The sequence below is a fragment of the Oreochromis aureus genome, linkage group 7 (genome assembly GCF_013358895.1).
Source record: "Oreochromis aureus strain Israel breed Guangdong linkage group 7, ZZ_aureus, whole genome shotgun sequence".
NCBI lineage: Eukaryota > Metazoa > Chordata > Actinopteri > Cichliformes > Cichlidae > Oreochromis > Oreochromis aureus.
The window spans coordinates 54670789-54691096 of record NC_052948.1 but is presented as its reverse complement, the minus strand read 5'-3'; the positions used below and the strand labels follow the sequence as shown (position 1 = coordinate 54691096).

The 20308-nt window shown below is 39.2% G+C and overlaps 1 protein-coding gene across 3 annotated transcripts; it reads right to left on the bottom strand.

Annotated features, from left to right (window-relative positions):
• Window positions 1-949: 949 nt before the first annotated feature.
• LOC116313162 (BRCA1 associated protein) lies at window positions 950-16742 on the bottom strand. 3 transcript variants are annotated; one of them, XM_039615457.1, is made up of 14 exons: window positions 16345-16742; window positions 16007-16168; window positions 13826-14030; window positions 13375-13564; window positions 12872-12985; window positions 11388-11536; window positions 9677-9752; window positions 9410-9548; window positions 8624-8733; window positions 8459-8548; window positions 7671-7774; window positions 7268-7333; window positions 6762-6901; window positions 950-2904 (listed from the first exon to the last, which is right to left on the bottom strand). In XM_039615457.1, the coding sequence occupies exons 1-14, from the start codon at window positions 16421-16423 to the stop codon at window positions 2675-2677; spliced, it is 1854 nt and encodes a 617-aa protein (XP_039471391.1). In that variant the 5' UTR covers window positions 16424-16742; the 3' UTR covers window positions 950-2674. The 3 variants fall into 3 exon arrangements, with proteins under 3 accessions (XP_039471391.1, XP_039471392.1, XP_031586617.1); XM_039615458.1 differs by having other exon boundaries at window positions 950-2901; XM_031730757.2 differs by lacking the exon at window positions 7268-7333.
• Window positions 16743-20308: the final 3566 nt, after the last annotated feature.

Sequence of the window (20308 nt, the reverse complement as noted above, 5' to 3'; positions counted from 1 at the left end):
CCAGTAATGAGATACGGGAAATGTCAATCATCTCACGAGAACCCACAGACTTTGTTTCTCATTAGCATTTATCACGGTGCACTTATTTGTATATTCAGTGGTGGAAAAGATCTCAAATACTTGATGTAAGGAAAATTTCAGGAGGCTTGTTTTCCTTAGATTTAGACCACACATTCAAGTCAGTTCAATTTTATTTATATAGCGCCAAATCATCAACAGCTGCCACAAGGTGTAAGGTAAAGACCCTATAATAACATAGAGAAAACCCCAATAATCGTTGCATTAATTTAATCTCTATATGATTGTAAATGTTGTTTAGGGAAATATTTGGGGACATTAAGGGCTGCTGGAAACTGTGACCAGCTTGTTCCTGATTTGATGATTTTTCCTCAAGGATTAATCAATAACTTGAAATGTCTGATCCTTGTAGATCCACTGGTGGATGAAACATTAGAGGCCATACTTGGGGATATAAACAGAAAAATAAAAGGTGTGGAAAATGTTTGCATGCGGTATCATTTGCCTATGACTACAGTTGTTACTACACACAGGCACAGGATTGAAATGTCATCAGGAGGGAGGTTTAGAGTGTGACAAATGAAATGTTCCTAAAACTTGTCGTGGTTTGTAGAGAAGCGTAATGCTTCAGAGAATTGCATGCCAATTACTGGGTAGATGGTGTGTCTACCAAGACCAAGCTTTTTAATCTGTCAGTGTGTGTGTTTTCCAACTATGTACACAGTTTACTTTCAACAGGCTGCTGGTAATAAACTGTGAATGTAGTAGACTGCAGAAGGATTAGTTAGATATGACTGCATCTTCCTTGTGGTAGATCTGACAGTCTGCACTTTAACATCACGGCTGCATAGTATGTCATTTCAACAAAGATCATTCGTCACTTGATTCGCCATCTGTTTCAGCTTCACACACTTTTTACCTCAGAACAAGAAAAACTTCAGAAAATGTTTTATTGAAAGTGGCAGCACAGTTTTAGTGTTAACAACGAAAAACTGAACACTTTCATGGCAAGAAAACAAACAAACAAACAAAACCCCAGCATGAACTGATGTTTCCAGGAGCATGATTTGCCGTATTTTGTTTATAAATGAAAGCTTCTATGGCTGAAAAAACACCTCTTCATCTCTTCTCTGAAAGCAGTCGCTACAGGTACATTCCAGCTTTTCTCTTGATGATCACTGTGGAAAAACATCTTTTCATTTAACTGTCGAGAGCGATACTATACTCGTATAGTATACTCGTGGCCGTCACTGGCTATATGTGTGAAATATCTTGACAGATAATGGAGTCACAGTTATCATCTCAAATAACTGACAGCAAATCTCACATTTCTGAAATTATTAAACTGTTCCTTTTAGGAGGCTGTAAAGAATCTTTTGCATAGAAATGATCTTTTGAGTGGCTGTTTATAAAAATCAATGTGTGCTTTCTGCACCAGTTTTTAATTAAGGCCTTAGGGATTCATCTAAAGCTTTATTGTGAACATTTTGCAAGGGAAAAAAAGAATCTTAGTATTCAAGGAGGGAGCTGAGTCACTAATTTTATCATCTAGGTTATGACACCATGTTCAAGATTGTAACTGTAAAGGTCACAGATGCTTCTGGCGTTTTTCTAAACAAGCTCTAAGGATCACAGTATTGTATGCAACGGTATTGTATGTGACAGATAACCAGGATACAACTAATATACCCTGGTTATTTTAATCATTTCTCGGAATATCTTAATGTTTATATGGCATAATAATACAGATGCTTATCATAATGTCTTAGAGCCAAAGGTCAATGTCATCAAATGGGGCACAGTGTTTGTAATTTAAAATCATCTTTAAATGGAAGAATAGAATAGCAGCCAGTAATATTAAGAGTTTTAAAGGGTAAATTAAAAAAAATCGTATTAGACTGTAGTTTTAGAGTCAATAACTACAGTCTTGGGAATATTATGGGAGAAATTCTGAGAAAGATTTCCAGGAAATTAGCTGGAAAATAAGGGATACTGGGACAATACAGATTGATGGAAGGCTCCTCATACAAAAATACTGTGCATTCTGTGAATACTGACTCCTGTCCCAATACAATGCACTGCTGAAAAAGGCATTTTGTCCTCCATGTTCTCAGACGAGTGTTTCTACTGAAAATGGAAGAACAAAAAGAAAAACAAAACAAAGGAACATAACAGATGAAACAGCCAAGTCCAAAGAAATTAAGGAAAAACTCAGAAAATGTGGACATAAATTTCCTTGATTCTACTCTCACTTGTAAAAGAACCATCTTTGCATTTTAAAATAATAAAAGCATCGCGCAGTGTTTGAAAAGAAGTACTATAATATGGTACTACCTGGGCACAGATTAAATATTTCTGATCAAATAAATATAAATTATGATCAAAATATATACTCTTAAGTTTTGGAAAGAGAATCACACTGATGTTTTGAGTGACTGAGCGATCCTCTCTTATGCTCTTCTTGTAGGAGCCAGGAGTTATGCTAGGAAAATGTGCAGGTAAATATTATCAACATTTACTCCTTCTTCCTGCCCTATGGACAATTACAATAATGCAGATACACGTTGAATAAAGGGCTGGGCTCAGTCACAAACATGTCCACAGTGAGAGGCAGCAACACAGTTTCTAGCATGTTCCAGTTGACTTTAGGCCATGCCTACTTCCTCTTCCTGCCTCGGCCTCTTCTGCCCCTGCCAGAGGAGGGGCCTGCTCCCGCCGAACCCAGAGCGCCATCAGATGGGCTGGCTGGGATGTTGATCTGTCCCTCTTGAATTTCGCTGCGAGCCTCTGGTGGAAGATGTTCAATCTGCTGCTGGGTCTCCAGATAAAACATCACGTCTCTCAGCTGTTCCTGCAGTTCTGCTATTGTTCCATCTTTACGATCTTCTATAAAAAGAAGCCAACGAGCAACAAACAGTGAACAGGTTAAAGTAGAGCTAAACGTGTTTATTCATTTACTCATATTTATCCAGACAGATAAATAACAGTTTTAACTAACTAGCATTTATTGAGTATTAATGATATTATTTAAAGGCCCAAGCAGTGTCAGCTGCAGGAACCCTGTGTTAATACAGATTTGTTATTACTATTATTCCAACACTGTGCTCTTTACTTTTTTCCTGTTCAACAGTCAGTCTGCTTTACAGGTCTTAGTTGTATTAAGTTGTGATCTTACACATCTAGTCATTTGCTAAATCCTCAAATGACACAAATAACCAAATGAGTTATGTGTCACTGTGGGACAGACAGCCATTTATACATATATAGTTTGCTGTGAAGCTCTGTAAACTTAAACACTGTTGCCAAGTCAGCTGAAGTCCTCTCAAACACTGTTTGAAATGTTTCACCTGACAAACTTATCATTAAATACATCAAAAGCTACTTTAAAGCATTGTGGGGGTGGAACTGCTGAGGCATTTACGCAAGGCTGAACTCGTAAACACAATGTAAAAGAACAAATGCTTTGCTTGAAATGGACTTGAAACATGCTACTGATTCAACCCCCATTGCTGACCTTGTTGTGAACTTCCATAAACATGTAGAATCATAAGCATTAGAAAAGCTATATAAAAAGTATGGAAATCTACAGAGATTATAATCATAAGGTCTGAAGCTGACAATCTAAATAATTTCTTCCCTAAGAGCTGATGTGAAATACAATGTTCAGTGTTCTATTTCCTGTGCTAATCAGCAGTATACAACGAGGAAACGAGGGGCGTAAAGTCACAGATCTTGGAGGGAAATTCTCAGCCACACACAAAATAGAAGAAATGGGGGAGAAAAAAAAAGTGCAACCCTCTAACAACCACGTCACATTCCACACATCACTGGAGGTCTGCCTTTCAGCTGGTATTATTAGCAAACATTATCGCTGATATATTAGTGTTGGCATATATGTCAGCTAATTAATCACAACAAATGAAATTTACCAAACATGCAAGTATAAAGTATTGCTTGTCTCATCTTTCCATCAGTCTCAGCTTTGTTTTCAGTGCTAAAGCTGAGACTGGCAAAGGTGATTATCATTATACCAATGCTGGCACTGTACCGCAGGCGTTCTGAAGACAGACAAGAAATTGTGACACTTGTGAAAGTGTGACTGGGAGAAAGGATACTCCTTCTTAATACCCTGCTTAGCCGATTGCCACCCCAAAACGACTTCTGGTGTTTTCATACAGACAAGCTGGTTGGTATAGTATTGATCCCATTCAGCTGTCCTAAGTCAACTCCACAGTCTTGGATTTTACCAGTCTTGGAAGTGATACTGCTGAGCTGAATATGAAAATTCTTATCACGTGATGAGAATTTTACTAGAAAGCAAACAGATTTTTGGTCTATTATAGATTACCACAACATATATATGATAACATTTTTGCCCGTGTGTAATCTCTCTCTCTCTCTCCCTCTCACTCACACACACACACGGTTGCAGATGCTTCCACTAATACAATGTAACTCTATGGATAACATTGTAATATATGAATTATATTTCATTAGAATGCTGTCACACTTATGTCACTGTGGATAAAGTTTTTCTGTTTAACCCAGATTACTGATTTCTGCACATCCACCACCTGCATATCAGCTCCTAATAAATGAAGCTGCACCACAATTACTCTAAACAAAGAAAAGACTGCTATACCTCTGCCAAGAACAGATTACTGTGTTAACACAATCAGTGGCTGCACTGTTGGCAAAAACCTGAAAGAGCAGTTCAGTTAATAAAGTTTACAGAAGATAAGATGGCATTTCTGGGTCAGCTTTGAAGAAGAAAAAAAAAAAAAAAAATCTCATTGAGCTTTCAAAATAATTTAGAACAAAGCAACAGAAACAGCTTGTCTACACAAATGCTGCTTTAGCTCGATTCATATAACACAAAGAGCTTGCAAAGTAAATTCAACATAACATGGTGAACTCATATGATCAGATCATCATCTGTCAGTACATGTCAGTGAAATATGAGCAGGAGCACTGTGATCATTTCAAGTCGATTCCAGTCAGTTCCAACAGGAAAGAACATGCATGTCTGTGGTTCAGGAGGCAGAACAGGTTATCAACTATAGCTTTGTGGTTCACCCCCCGGCTCCTCCAGTCTGGATTCCAAAGTATTTCAAAGCGTCCCTGGGCAAGAGGCTGAACCCTGAGCTTACCCCCGATACATCCTTTGGAGTCTGAGTGTCTGTGAGTATGGTTAGGTGAATTGAAAAACCAAACCAAACCAAACCCCCCCCCCACACACACACACACACACATATAAATGGGTGTGTGACATTGGGTAAGTAGCAAACTGCTATGCAAGTCCAGTCCATTTACAATATAACATTCTGTTAAAGAGTCAAAACTCTGACATTTTTACTATATGTTTTTTCTACGTTAACACACAGCACATGCCCAGGAGGATATTTGTTTAAATAATCTTGATCCTCACAACTGTGTGCCAGGAAAAATACAGGTATGGTGAAACTGTAAACCTAAAATTTCCATTCGAACCTCTGACCTGATACTTAACTTGCCTCAGGCAAAGCTGTGATGAAAGCCGCCTTGTGTTGAATCCAGAGCAAATGGTGCTCTGATAGCAATACACTATTACAAAGTAGGTGTCAGTAAATGCCTTACACTGCAGATTTTAATCATAAGTAAAGAAGATTTTAATAATCTGAAAATATAGACAAAAGCTGGTTTGAAAGCAGAGACTGCTTACAAAATTTTTGAATCTCCTAAGTGTTTGACTCTGTCCATCTGCATTAAAAACACTTCTTTGGTGTATGTGGTTCCTGTCTGCTTGCAGAATGACTGTACTCAGCCGCAGGCTAAGCAATTTGTTAATGATTTGCAAATATTCCTGTGCAAAGAGGAACTAGTTTCTCACTACAGCCCTGAAATAAAAATAACCCATGCTGTTTCATAGTCAAAGGTCCTTTTTTCATTTTGAGTATTTACATATTCTAAGCAACCAGCAGCCAATCATTGGTAACAGTCCTGTTACTCATTCTTCTCTAGCACCATCCCGTTGCTCTAGATTCTTGACTACTTTCATCAGTTTCTGCTTAAAGTAATAGGTGATGCAATAGTGAACTAGCAGGCTTGAAGTCAAAATATCTAAAAGAATCCATTCTGTACTCTGGCCACCAGTGTTGTACCAATTGCCTTTACCTCATGCATTCGGAGCATATACACACTAAAATTAAAAATATACAAATGAAAACTAACAAGAAGTGTACAAAGAATTCAGGTTGACATTCATTTGTAGCCGGTTCTATTTAATGCCAATTAAAGAAAACCTTGAAAAATTCTAAATTAAACTTTTCTATCAGCATGTGTGCACATGCTGTGCAAATTGAACATGCTACACTTCCCCGTTGGTATATGTTACTCTGAACATAGGGTATCACAACGGTTTTAAAGATAAAAAATACAAATCACACATTAATCATGGAAATCTTGCACTGTGCACTGTATTGTTCACTCTGAGGCTTCTTTCATTTGTGACTTTGGCAGGCTGACAAAATAATACTTCCAGCACTTGAAGCATTTTTGTTTTTTCCTCTCAGTTGAAGTATCAACATCCTCAGAAGTTCCATTTTTTGCTGTGCTTAGACAATTTGATATCACCACTGTGATAAAAGTGTTTATACCAGCATGCTACAGTTTTCAACCCACTGAGTTAATACAGAGACTTTAAGACTCTTTGGATCATTGAGAAACTATATGGAGACATGACTTATTGGTCTCTCTTTACATACCGCTTTCTTTTGCTTTGCGTTCCTCCTCTGCCAGCTGTACCTGCAGCTGTGCCTGATTGGCTCTCAGACAGCGGTTCATCTCCTGCTCCTCCTTCAGCTCTTGGCTCAGCTTCACCACTCGACTGTTCAACTGAGTGCATCTGAAAGTAGAAATGCAGCAGCGCTGCATGTTGTCAGGTTCCATACAAAAACAAGCCCTATGGACCATTTGGTCTAAAGTCTGGGTGTCTGATTAGGTTTAATTAAGCTAAGAAGTTGTAATGTAAACAAAGCTTTTAACAGCAGACACTTTGGCTTGTTATAGCAGGAAAAGCAATGTTACTATCAATTTGAGCCTGCATCATAGAAGTGACACACCCAATACCTGGTTGGCCATGCAGCAACAAAGATCTACTGCTCCACTGCACATTTTGCAAGCCACAGTGACAACTCTTCAAATAAGGCATTTAATCTTATTTCCTCTGTAGTTCCAGTTATTTAAAAAGGCACAAAAATTCTTTAGTAACCTGTTATGTATCCTGCCATTGCCTGGAAACACCCACTTGAATCTCCTAGAGTTCTGGGAAAAGTAGCTGGGAGTTGTTGGGATCCAAGTGAGTGGTTGTTAAGGCATTTTCAGCTGTGAAACAATGGTGCTATATAAACAGAGTCAGTTATCATTTGCGAAAGAAATGGGGAATTTTCCCACCTCAAGACTACATATTGAGAGCCTTGGTTGAATTGTTTTATCTGCTGTGGGGATATAACTTTATCTCCTCCACTAAATAATTTTTAGAGTTTTAATTTGCACTATAAACTCAAGTCTATAGTGCAACCACACTGTCCAATTGGTTCATAAGAAAGAGCACAGATACCAACAACTACTGGGACCACTGAGCACACAATATATAAAAGTAACTGAACACCTACTTTTTCTCTATGCTCTGTTTGTCTTTGGTCATTTCTCCTAACCGTCGCTCTAGGTTATCACAGCGCTCCAATGTCTCCTTAAATTTCGCTTTCATGTTGTTTATCTGAAATATGTACAAAAAGACAGAGGTTAGAAAAAGGCAGCTGTGACAAAGGACCTGTGTTTTGCATTTCCACAAGAGGGCAATAGATAAATCAAGATGGACAGGCACTAGTCAAGAGGACTAAGCCGGGACTGGGGTCCTAGACTACTGCACATGTGCTGCTTAGCAAACTAATCCACTCTAAACTGCTAAGAAATGTACATTTTATAAGTGAATAAGCAGCTGTAAGTGATAAGTTATATTAGTGTCTGTGGCAATTGTTCATGCATTATCAGGGACTGTAACATCTAGTCCTTATTACTGAATCGGGTCAGCTAGTGAGTCCTTTGCTCTCAAAAAATCTCCCATGAGTAGATATAAGCCAATACTATTCAAGATGTTGCCAGCAAGCTAACATGGTTTAACACAATCTAACTTACAAGTGTTTACCTTTGTGTTTGCTATAAATTGTTCATTTGTGATTATTAGTTCAGATGTTGTATGAAGCACTTTGAGTGCTCCAGGAGAGTAGAAAAGAGCTAAATAAGAATCAGTCCATTTACCATACATGTGTATCAGTAAATTGAGTGGAATCTAGAGCACAACTTCTATGCCTCAGTTTGGTTCTTCTAAACTTTACAGCCTGATATAAGTCAATATTCATTAAGGGATTGCAAAACTTGTGTTGCATTTGTCCATAAGTACCTCTTCAGCTGTCTCCTTCTCCAGATGAACAATCTTATTCTCCCAGTAAATCCTTTGAGACTCGAGCTGACTTGTCAGCAGGTATGAGTACTGCAGACAGAGAGAACTCATTTAGAACATTTTGATGTCGATTGCCGTTACAAAACAACAACAGCAGATGCTCACCTCTAGCTGGAGTGCATCAATTTTCTCTGCGTGGCAGGTGTCCCCCTCACACTCATACTGCACCATCTTCCCATCAGTCTTACTGGCCACAAGCCGGTGTACATAGTTATCTACAATACCAGAAATAGCCTTAGTCAAGTATTATATTTTCCAAAACACATTTCAAAAGACATCAAATAAAATCATTACAGACTATTGTGTCATTTTTACACTTTGCCTTCTTGTTTTTGGCTTCACTGTCTCTCTAGTTACTACAGGGCAGAACTGGTCTGGCTCTGACTCATTTAGGTATTCTTCTGCCCCCTATGGGTAGAAAACTGATTATAGCAGCAAATTATTCTGGTAATTTACAGTCACCCTCCTTAAAGAGGAACTATTCTGCTCATTTTCAGCTTCATACTTTTTGTTTTTGGACTCTACCAACAACTTTGCCTGGTTTGCAGTTTAAAATAATCTTTGTATAACTTTGTATAAGGTATTTTATCTCTATTCCCTTTAAACCACCTTTCTGGTGATAGGTTTGCCCTTGTAAACAGGTTTTGAAGATATAGCACATGAGGTTAGGCTTCTGTGACCGAGATGGCCATATTAGAGCTATCCTTTCTCTATAACATAGAGAGAAAGAACATACATTTAGCAATTGAAAAGCAGTCAGAAAGCTGAGCCCAATATTGAACTCCAGTACAGTATATGAGCATCAACTGCTGTAACAGAATAGGTACAACAGAAAATAAGAAAAAGCAGAACATGCATAGTTTTAACAGCAGCATGTACAAAATCCAGTACCTCCTGCGTAGTCCCAGACTCTGTGATTGGTGAGCTGCATAGCGTAGGTATGCTGTGTTTCTTCAAAGTGCTTGTAGGCATGGCGGCTAACGTAGCGACCACATCCAATATGGCCGCAGATCAAGCATATCCACAGATTCTATGAAGAAAGATTCAACAAGGGACAAAAAAAATAAAAAGGTTAAAAGCAAAAAGCAAGAAGATCAAGTGATTATCTTCTATTATACCACTGTGGGACTCACAGTCACAGAGAGTGATACAGCTTACCTCCTGCACTCCACATTCAAAGCATTTGTTCTCTTCAACTGGTTCTGGTGTTTGACAGTACCTACATACAGGACACCTGAAAACAACACGCATTCGGCTTTGTCACAAACATGCAGTTGTCTTTTGTAAATCAGGAGAATGCATGTAAAGAGCAGGACAAAAACAACACATGGCACAAAACGACAAAGCCTGGAGAAATATCCAGTGGAGTGAATATCAGGTGAATGCATTTAAACTACATCACAGAAACTACTTGATGCATGCTCAATCATCCAGGTAAGTAAATCTCCAAAAGTTGATTCTGTTCATCTGGACGTAGCGTTTTGTGGGAGAAACATTTCGTCACTCATCCAAGTCACTTCTTCAGTCTCAGGTTTCCCCAATCTTATAAACAGTACATTTGCATAATGGCTGAAACTAGCCCAGTAAAGGAACAATGGGCTGGGAGGTCAGTTCCTTAATCTTAATTATGCAAATTCTCATGACAATTGATCAACAACCACTGACCAAAACCCACTGATCAAAGCCCACTGATCAATGGCCATGAGTACCATTCACAGAGAGTTGGGGAATGGCTGCAATCACAGCATTGTAAGATGGTGACAGATGTACCCTTAGGCCCCCTCCTTGATTCAGAGATGGTCTTTCCCTTTTCACATAAATGGCCTCCTTGACTCCGCGCTCAAACCAGCATTCCTCCCTGTCCAGGATGTGTACATCCTCATCCTTGAAAGAGTGTCCACTGGCCTGTAGGTGTAAATAGACTGCAGAGTCCTGGCCTGATGAGGTAGCTCTTCTGTGTTGTGCCATTCGCTTCGCCAGAGGTTGTTTGGTTTCCCCGATGTATAAATCCTGGCAATCCTCCTGGCACTTAACAGCGTACATTATGTTACTCTGTTTGTGTCGGGGGACCCGATCCTTAGGGTGGACCAATTTTTGGCGCAGCGTGTTTTGGGGTTTAAAAGCCACAGAGACCCGGTGTTTAGAAAAAATGCGTCTCAATTGCTCCGATACTCCTGACACGTACGGGATAACTACAGGTTTTCGCTTAGGCAGCGGTTGTCCTTCTCTCCTGGATCGGCTGGTGCTTTCTTTTGGCGCCTTCCAAGCTTTGACAAAAGTCGAGCTGGGATAATCACATTTACTCAGGGCCTTCTTGATGTGCTCTTCTTCTGCTTCCCTGGCCGCTGTGGAGGGTGTGCGCTCTGTGTTGTAGCGTCCTGATGACACCCAATTTATGCTCCAGTGGATGATGAGAGTCAAACCTTAAATACTGATCCGTATGCATAGGTTTGCGTTACACATCAGCTTTTAGACGTCCCCCATTACTGATGGAAATCTCACAGTCTAAGAAGGCTTCACTGGGCTGGTTTCAGTCATTATGCAAATGTACTGTTTATAAGATTGGGGAAACCTGCAGTCAGCTAAGACTGAAGAAGTCACTTGGATGAGTAACGAAACGTTTCTCCCACAAAACGCTACATCCAGATGAACAGAATCAACTTTTGGAGATCACAGAAACTATCACACATGATTGACTTAAAGCTGGCAGATAGAACAGATCTTTTCACATACTTTGTTAAAGTAGGTCAGAAATAGGTTTTATGTCTAATATCAAGTGTTTTAAATTGAGTAAGCATAAATTAGTCCAACTACCAAGTTGAAACTGATGTAGTAAATACAGGGGAACTTGTATGTGCATTCAACTCACGAGGCATCTTCCCAGCGCTGAAGACACTGGCTATGAAAGCTGTGGTTGCACAGAGTGGTCAGGATGCCATTAACAGACTCGTCCATTCTCTCCAGGCACACAGTGCACTTGGGCAACTCAGTCAGCTCCATCACTGGAAGACTGGCTCCCTGAGGAGAGGGAGCAGGAAGGAAGGAACGGAAGAAAGGAGGTTGATGATAAGAGACAAGAAATCACGTTAAAGAAATTCTGGGTTTTAATACTGAAACAACAGAGAAGGACTAATTTAAACGGACTTATATTTGTTCTGGCTGCACACTATGTAAAGGGTGTAAACAGCAAACACCAATAGGTGAGATGATATAACATTATTTTTGTGCCTCTATTCTGAGCGCGCGTAAAAAAAAAAATTGCAAGCGCAAATGTTGCATTTTGAGGAGAAAATGATTTTGAGGGAAGAAAAGTTTAATTTCAGTGAACAAAATTCATTGCTGCATGCAAGAAATGTATTTCAGTGTTTGCTATTATCCATATACACACACACACACAATAACAGCCCCTCTCGCTGAGTTGTTGGTATTTGCTGTTGCTCAGATCTCTGCTCTGTGTGCTGACAGACTGTGGACCTGCTCTCAGTGTGTCGTTCCCCCTCTCAACATCCCTGCTCCCTGCACCCTCAACTCAACTCGCTAAATCCATTTTCGGTTAGTATATTTAATTATTTAATTTTAAAATATATAATTTTTAAGACCATTGCTGGTTTTAATCTAGTTTAAACTAAACCACTCCACTGGATTTAGCTACATTCTGGACCGTGTTTCCAGAATGCAGTAACTAGTGCACAGAGCAGATATGTTGAGAGCAGAAGCGACACACTGAGAGCAGGTCCACAGATGTCTGTCAGCACACAGAGCAGAGATCTGAGCAAGAGCAATTCCAACAACTGAGCGAGAGGGCCTGTTATTGTGTGCGTGTATATGGATAATAGCAAACACTGAAATACTTTTCTTCACTCAAAATAATTTTCTCCTCAAAATGCAACATTTGCGCTTGCATTTTTTTTTTTTTTTTTTTTTTTTTACATGCGCTCAGAATAGAGGCACAAAAATAACACCATAAGATGACAAAAGCACCTTTATTAAAGCAGAATGAGTAATATAAAATGCCAAAAAAGGGTTATATTTAAAAGCAGTTCTTAGAAACTGTTGCAGTTTAGAGGAAAAAAAAAAATCATAATAAGTTATGGTCAATGTTATATTAAAACATTTTTGGCACACTGTCTGCTGTAAGCCAGCTGTTTCACTCCAGACACCACTGACAAAAAAAGTAAGTAATTGTAAAGCAATTCTATCTCCCAAAACACAGGATTTAATTAAAAAACACAAAACAAAACAAAAATATCACAGTTTTTGTTAATGGACTCAAGTCACAAAAAAAGAGTGACTTGTTTCCCACCTGCTGCAGACTGAATGTTGAGTAAAAGGTAAAAAAATGGATACACTCACTTCTTCAGACTTGATGACCTCTGCTCGCTCCACATAGACCAGCTGGCACACTGCTTCCTCTATAGAGTTGAACTGGCGGCCATTGCATGCTGTGTAAAAACTGTCTGCGTCTGCCTACAAATAAGAGAGCAGGAAACGTATTGTATTTGGAACAGTTATATACAGTTAATTGTATTAAAGCAGCAGTTAATACTCTTCTAAGCATGAAGCTCTCAGAACTCTGAATTGATCAAAATCCCAAGGTCTATTGCCAAAAAACTGTGAGAATAAAATAAAACTGTAAAAATCAATATTACTATAGTTGACAAAACTAAACTAAAACATTTTGCAATATGGCAGCATTTTTTATGTTACAGAGAGGCTGAAAACCCTGAACTGCCTAAACTCACATCAAGTACCAACAATTATCACTATTCATTGAATTTTTTGATGCAGGCTTACAAAAACATACGCCAACATCCTTCAAACTTCACTTGTGGAGGGAAAAGTGAAGGAGATGATACCTGTTTGCAGAATTTAATGAGAACCATGTATTGGTTAGGGGTAGAGTCCCGTATGATCTTCATGTGCTCCATGACATCATTAAAAGGAGCCATGAGCTTCATAAGGTCATGGCTGGTCATGGTCGCAGGGACGGTGATGATGCACACCATAGCGCTACGCCTGACATCTTCAGTCAGTGATGTCATTTTGCTGCAATAAAGAGCAGGGAAAAAACAAGCAAACAAGAATTGTTACTAAAACGCCAATGTTAGCTTGAAATGGTGGAAGTGAAATGGCGAAATTGTATCATTACATGCAGTGTGAGGTGGACTCTGTGGAGTTCGATAAAGAAAGCATCAGACTTTTATCAGCTACATTTTAGCTGACAATGATCTGGTAAAAAGTGCCCAAATAATGATCCCTTATGTTCACCTCATCACATCTATCATAAACACACCAGATGAGACTCACTTGGTCTTGTAGAGGTGCATGATACCGTGAATGATCTCCACTGAGGGGTTCCCGCTGAAGAAAGAGATCTGGTCCGGCAGCTGCTTGGAGGGTGAGTCCGGAGCTGTGCCTGTCACAAACCTCCTGTCCTCTGCACCCTCCTGACTGTCTACACCAGTCTTTGCATCCTGAACTTCACTGTTTCGCTCCTCACGTCCACCTGTGTCTGAAAGAGAAATTCAGCAATTTAAATTATATATATATTTTGAATGTGGATGAACAGACAAAACCAAACTTGAATTGGCTTACTTTCATTCCTGCTTACAAGAATGAAAAAAAAACAAAATAAAACATTGGTCTATGAATATGTAAAATAACTCCCCAAAAGACTAATGTAATTAAATATATCCTAATTAAATCCATTTATCAGAACTGATTACATTTGATTCTCTAATTTGTGTCTCCTCATCTGTCCTCCACACACCTGCCTGTGAGAGGAAAATCGATCTCAATGCACCATGCTAAAGGATGTCTTCATTCTTAGAACACATCTGCAGGACAGAGGAGAGAGGAGGCTTGCCAGACGATCGTTTGGAGAAGTGTTTTTAACCTCCATGCATGAAAGAGCTGGTTCACAGCTAGAATAGACATGCAGGCCTATTCTACGCCTAAATATACCTAAATATTCTCATCTGAAATCTCTGAACAAAAGTAGACTCTGGAAAAAAAATACTTTGAAAATAATTTTGCTGAGCCAAATGTTCTAATTATTTAAAATGGCTTTAAAATTTGTCACTTCCTCAGCTCACATCTCTCAGAAGGAATGAAGTAAGATGTGAGTAGAGGCGAAAAGAGAAACTGAGGCTCTACAAACTAAGAAATGAGAAGACAAGAAAGAGGATGAATATGTATAAATGGCACATTTTATTTATGGAGGCCAAAGGCGACTTAAATTACTTTGAACATGGCATGGTTGTTAGTGCCAGAAGGACTGGTATGAGTATTTTAGAAACTGATAATCCACTGGGATTTTCCAGCACATCCATCTCCACAGGCTACAATTCAGACAAAAGCCAAACAATTAGGGGATGTGAAAAATGTTGTCTGCTCTGATGAGTCTAGTTTTCTTCTGCAACATTTGGCTGGTAAGGTGAGAATTTCAAGCAAAAAACATGAAAGTATGGATCCTGGCTTGCATCAATGGTTCAGATGGGTGGCAGAATAATACTGTGGGAGACAGTTTCTTGGGACATTTAAAGCAGCGGTCCCCAACCCCCGGGCCTCGGACCGGTACCGGTCCATGAGTTGTTTGGTACCGGGCCGCAAGAGATGAGGCTCAGGTGTGAAATGTATGGTTTTCAGGGTTTTTATCATTAACTCGGTTTCCCTGGGTCTTTTCCCGTGTTGTAGTTGTGTGTCTTATTTTGAAAGAAACATTTATGCGTTACCATAGTGACCAGAGAACATTAAGGACCAGAGAGGAGGATGTTACTCTCAATGTCGTTGGCACATTTCAGGAAGACGCTGCTAATAAAGTTACACAATTACACAGTGAATTTGCGTTTATTATTATATTTATAAAATACCACAGTTTTTGTCTTGGTCGTATCATTTTATTTTGTTGTATTTATCCGCGACACCTTAAAGGACAGCACACAACCGGTTCATGGCGCAAAAAAGGTTGGGGACTGCTGCAATACAATATGTTTGGGATGTTGTGGAACGGGAGATATGTGTCACAAATGCGTAGCTGACAAATCTACAAAGCATCATATAGACCAAAAACTTTTTCATTTCCAGCACCTTGTTAGCCCTGTGCAATGAAGAATTAAGGCATTTCTGGATGCAAAAGGGGCCTGACATAGTAGGGGTAACCTAACAAAATGGCCAGAAAGTAATGTGTGTTTTATACACAGTCACCTGATGACCAAATATGGAAAAGAGTGTGTCAGTATTTTACACGTTCATTTTCTTCCCTGTTATTTCCCACTTGCCTGGCTTTTTAGAAAGATTATTTACTAACCATACAAACGTTGAGATTAATAGTTATTAAGATGCTGAATTAGGTTCAGTGTGATGAAAACTTTGATCCGAAGACAACCTTCCCCTAAGGACAGTGAAGTCTTGCTCTTAGAGTTGACTTTATGCTTTTCATATTTTATGTCATATATAGGTACACTTAAACATCAGGAAAATTCTTACTTGGGTTGGGCTCAAAGGTCTCTATCACCATGTCCCCCATGGCTCTGCTGCCGATGTGCTGGTGCAGCACAGCTGATCTTTCCAGGTCGGTTTTTCCACTCAGACTGTGTTTGGCTAAACCCAGAGCTTTCTCCTGTAGCTCCTCCTCTGACATGCCTTCAACTGCACACCAGAGGAACAGAGTCAGGCCATAGTTCTAATGAAGCAACTCGTTAGTTTGAAATTACCTTGTGAAAACAGTAAAACAACTAGCAGTGGACAAATGGGTCTTCACGCCCACTGTTGGTTAGCTGTTTAACTTTCAGCAGATGTTTGAAAATTAAGAGAATAAAACTCACCAGCGCAGTACTGGAAACCTTGTGGAAAAGGTGACTGGTCGGCTAACTCCAGACGAATAACGACCAGTGACACACTCATGTGTTATAACTGGGGCTGCCACTTAACACAGAACAAAACAAGCCGCTGACAACTGAGCTAAAACAGCTAGCACGTAGAGCTAGATGGATGACTGGCAAGATATTCAGTTCGTGTCTAATTACAGCAAGCAGACAAATACAGCAGAAGCAAAGAGCTTTCAGTTTAGCTTTAAAACTTTCATGTTATGCACACTGTTTTTTCTTTCTTTTCCGCCCATAAAAATACAAATCAGATTTGTTTTGAAATCTAACACAAGCTAGCTGTGTCGAACCACTTCCCCTTCTTCTTCTTCTTCTTCGTCTTCTTCAGTTTTTTCATCTTTAATTTTAGTAAGGCAGAGTAGACGCTACAGCGGTGCATTACTGCCCTCTGCTGTTTTATTTATTCTTGTTCCTTTTTATATACGGATGGTGTGACAGAAAAAGATAATAAGGACAGATGAAGGTAGATATTTTGCTGAGGCGACCCCTAAAGAGAGCAGCCAAAAGAAGAAAAAGATGATGATGACGACTTTAACAGGAAAAGGTGTTTTTCCTTGTATTGCAAGGCAAAATCTCCCACATTATTTCTCCCTTTGTCATAGCACATTGACATTTTTATGACTGACTTACTCATGACAGAAGTGCATTCTAATTATAGAACAGTCTCGTTTATTTCCTTACAAGAAACCTTCTTTGACAAGTAAACACATATGCTGGTCTTCAGATAAAACCAGCCTCAGAACCTCCTTAGTGACTTCTGAATAATAAGTATGCCCGCCAAAATATGAATATTCAATTTTACCTTGAAATGTTCTTAATATCTTCCACCAATCAAAAGGCCCCCAAAATGTCCATCATCTTCATTTTAATAACTGATAGCTGATATGGAGTTCAAATGCCACATTCTCTGTCTCCACACTCTTGGATGTTCATCATCATCTTATTTTGGCTGCTCCCTTAAGGCAGGGGTCTGCAACCTTTAACACCCAAAGAGCCACTTGGACCTGGTTTCCACGCAAAAGAAAACACTGGGAGCCGCAAATACTTTTTGAAATCTAAAATGAAGATAACACTGTATATATTGGGGTTTTTTTTTACCTTTATGCTTTGTGTGAACAACTAAAGTAAGTAAGTAAAGTTTATTTATTAAGCGCTTTTCACAGACAGGCAGTCACAAAGCGCTGTACACAAATATTAAAATAAACAATACAATCAATAGACATTATACACAATGTAAAATATCAAATGTAAATAATGTAAAGAATATAAAATACGTAGATCAACAAAAGGTTTGTTTGAACAGAAAAGTTTTTAACTGCTTTTTAAAAGAATCCACAGAGCAACTAAGGTGTGTTGCTTATGAAATCCATGAAGTGCTACAGAGAAAATTAAATTTTATTTAAGTAAATAACACATTTTAAACTCTTAAAGAAATATAACAAAAGGAAAGAAACCCAGCTGAACTAAAATGATCCATGTAGCAAACAAAAACTGTTGTGAGCCGCCACCCTTATATTGCCTTTGGGCTTTTGGAGCCTTGACCTGACTTTTAAAAAGTAATTGGGAAAAAAAGCACTATGCTGCTAAAAAAAATTAGACATTTGCAAAATTCTGCCTAAACATGTGTTTTACCTGGTGTGGTCTGCAGTGCCGCTGCATGGGAGTCGGACGCACCTGAGCGGCACCCGCAATCACGCCTCGCAGCCCTAAAGCCTGTGCTCTCTCTGCTGTTGTGTTGTCGGGCTGTGAGCTGAAAAGCTACAGCCGGCTGTATGCGTACAGCAACCGTGTGTGAAAAGTGGTCAATAAAGAGATGCTGAAAAGCATGTTCATGCAAACATCGTCGAGTCTGCCGTGATGTGTTTACAATAAGACTTATGGTCCCGAACCTCTGCGTACAGCGTCTGCAAATCGGGGCTTTCATCTTTACGCAGGACTGTAAGCTGTCATCTGTGAGGCGTGAGCGGTGTTTGTTTTTAACATAGTTCACGGTGGAGAACAGCTGCTGACATAATGTGGATCCAGATCCATATAATTGGCCTACCTGGTGTCGAAAGTCTTGATAAATGCACGGCGTTTTGGCGGGTACACCGGCTTCTGCGAGTGTGACGCTTATTTTGAGCGATGAAAAAATAATAAGATATAATTTTATTTTTACATTTCAAAATCACAATAATCTTCCAATTTAGAACTACAAGTTAAAAAAAAAGAACTAAACACAAATAAAATACACTTCAGCTAAATACTTCTAATTTATTTTCCAAACCACCCGGAGCCGCAAAATAAAGACTAAATAGCCGCATGCGGCTCCGGAGCCGCGGGTTGCCGACCCCTGCTTTAAGGTGTCACCACAGTGGATTTTCTGCCTTCTCTCCAGTTTTGTTCATCATCTTGTGTCATACAAAATGTTCCATTACACTCTTCATCCTGGGTTTGAGGTCCTTTGTATGAGTGGTTCTTATAATTTGTTTAAAAATTCTTTTCTGTTTTCAGTGTTTCATCCAAACTGACTGTTGCCTGTGTGTATAGGAAACTTCATGATTTGGGTTTAATCACCATGGACTGACTGACTAATGCACTTAAGGGAAGTCATTTAAAGAACATCAATTTCCTGTACTCGTATTTTGAGTTTATTTCCAAAGTTTCAGTTCATTGTGTCTGAAACAAGCTGGTGTAGCTCCCCTCCTTTTAAAGCTAAACTTCTTCTGGTTGGCCGGTCCTGTTAAACAGCATCTGTGGGGATATCTGTAGGACTAGAATTTAGAAAAGTTGTCCAAATCTAAAGCCGACTTTTACTTCTTCTAGTGTTGATAATAACGGAAACATAAAATACAGCAAAATCCTCACATTTACCTTGTTTTATTTAAAAAAAGCTTTGACATTCCAGTGTTTCTGTTTTCCATTTTCTAACAAAAGAGGGTGGCAAGATGACACTCCAGATTGTCAACCATTATTCTCAACACATGTAATCAGATCACAGACACCTTCTGTCCAACCACTCAAACAGATGGGCTCGACTCTTTAAAGAAAAAGAAAAAGAAAAAAAAAAGGCATTTATTAGCAGATGTGTATGCAACTGTATGCATATTCAGGACTAACAGGAAGGGGAAGAGTTTGTCATTTTCTCACATATTCACATTGCTATGCCAAATTCTTACAATAGTATAAATAAAACTGCACACAACCTGCAGTGCCATCAGTGCCCCTTGGTATTTGTAAACTATGCCTCCATTTGCTTCTTTCCTCCACCTCCTGTTTACTGATGATAGCACAAGATGCTGATTTTGCACAAATTGGGAAGATGCAGCAGCTGATGACACCATTTTGGTTCACGAGTCTTTTAGTCGGGGGAGGAAGGAAGATGAGGGAATAAAGCAGGAATGACAAAACCATTTTAACAGGACAAATCTCATAGCATCTACTGCACCTGCTTTTAAAAACACACTAAAGTCCTCGCTCACACACAGTACTTCAAAAAAAGGCTGCCTCAGCTATTTACAATTAGGTCCAATGTCCGCCTGTGAAACACACCTGAGACAGAAGAGTTGTCCCAGGACAGTTACTATGAAGCTGCATGTTGGGCTGGACATATAATCTGGTCTAGTATGAACATCAGTATATTTAGTCTAGTCACAGCCTCCTTTGCATTTATCTTTATAACTGTCACTTTTTCCTTTTTCCTTCAGCAACGCAAATTCAAGCAGTTGCATATGCGCAGCCTCAACAGAAAGCATGTTTTTGGTGAACATTCATGTTATGATAGTCATAGATGGTCTCTTAAATAATTCTAATCATTCCTGTCTCTAAAGGTTCTGAAGCCTGATTTCTTCTTTGTGCTGGAACAACCTGATTCCACAAGACCTTGTTTACAAGCACCACTTCCACTAATGGTGCCACTAGTATT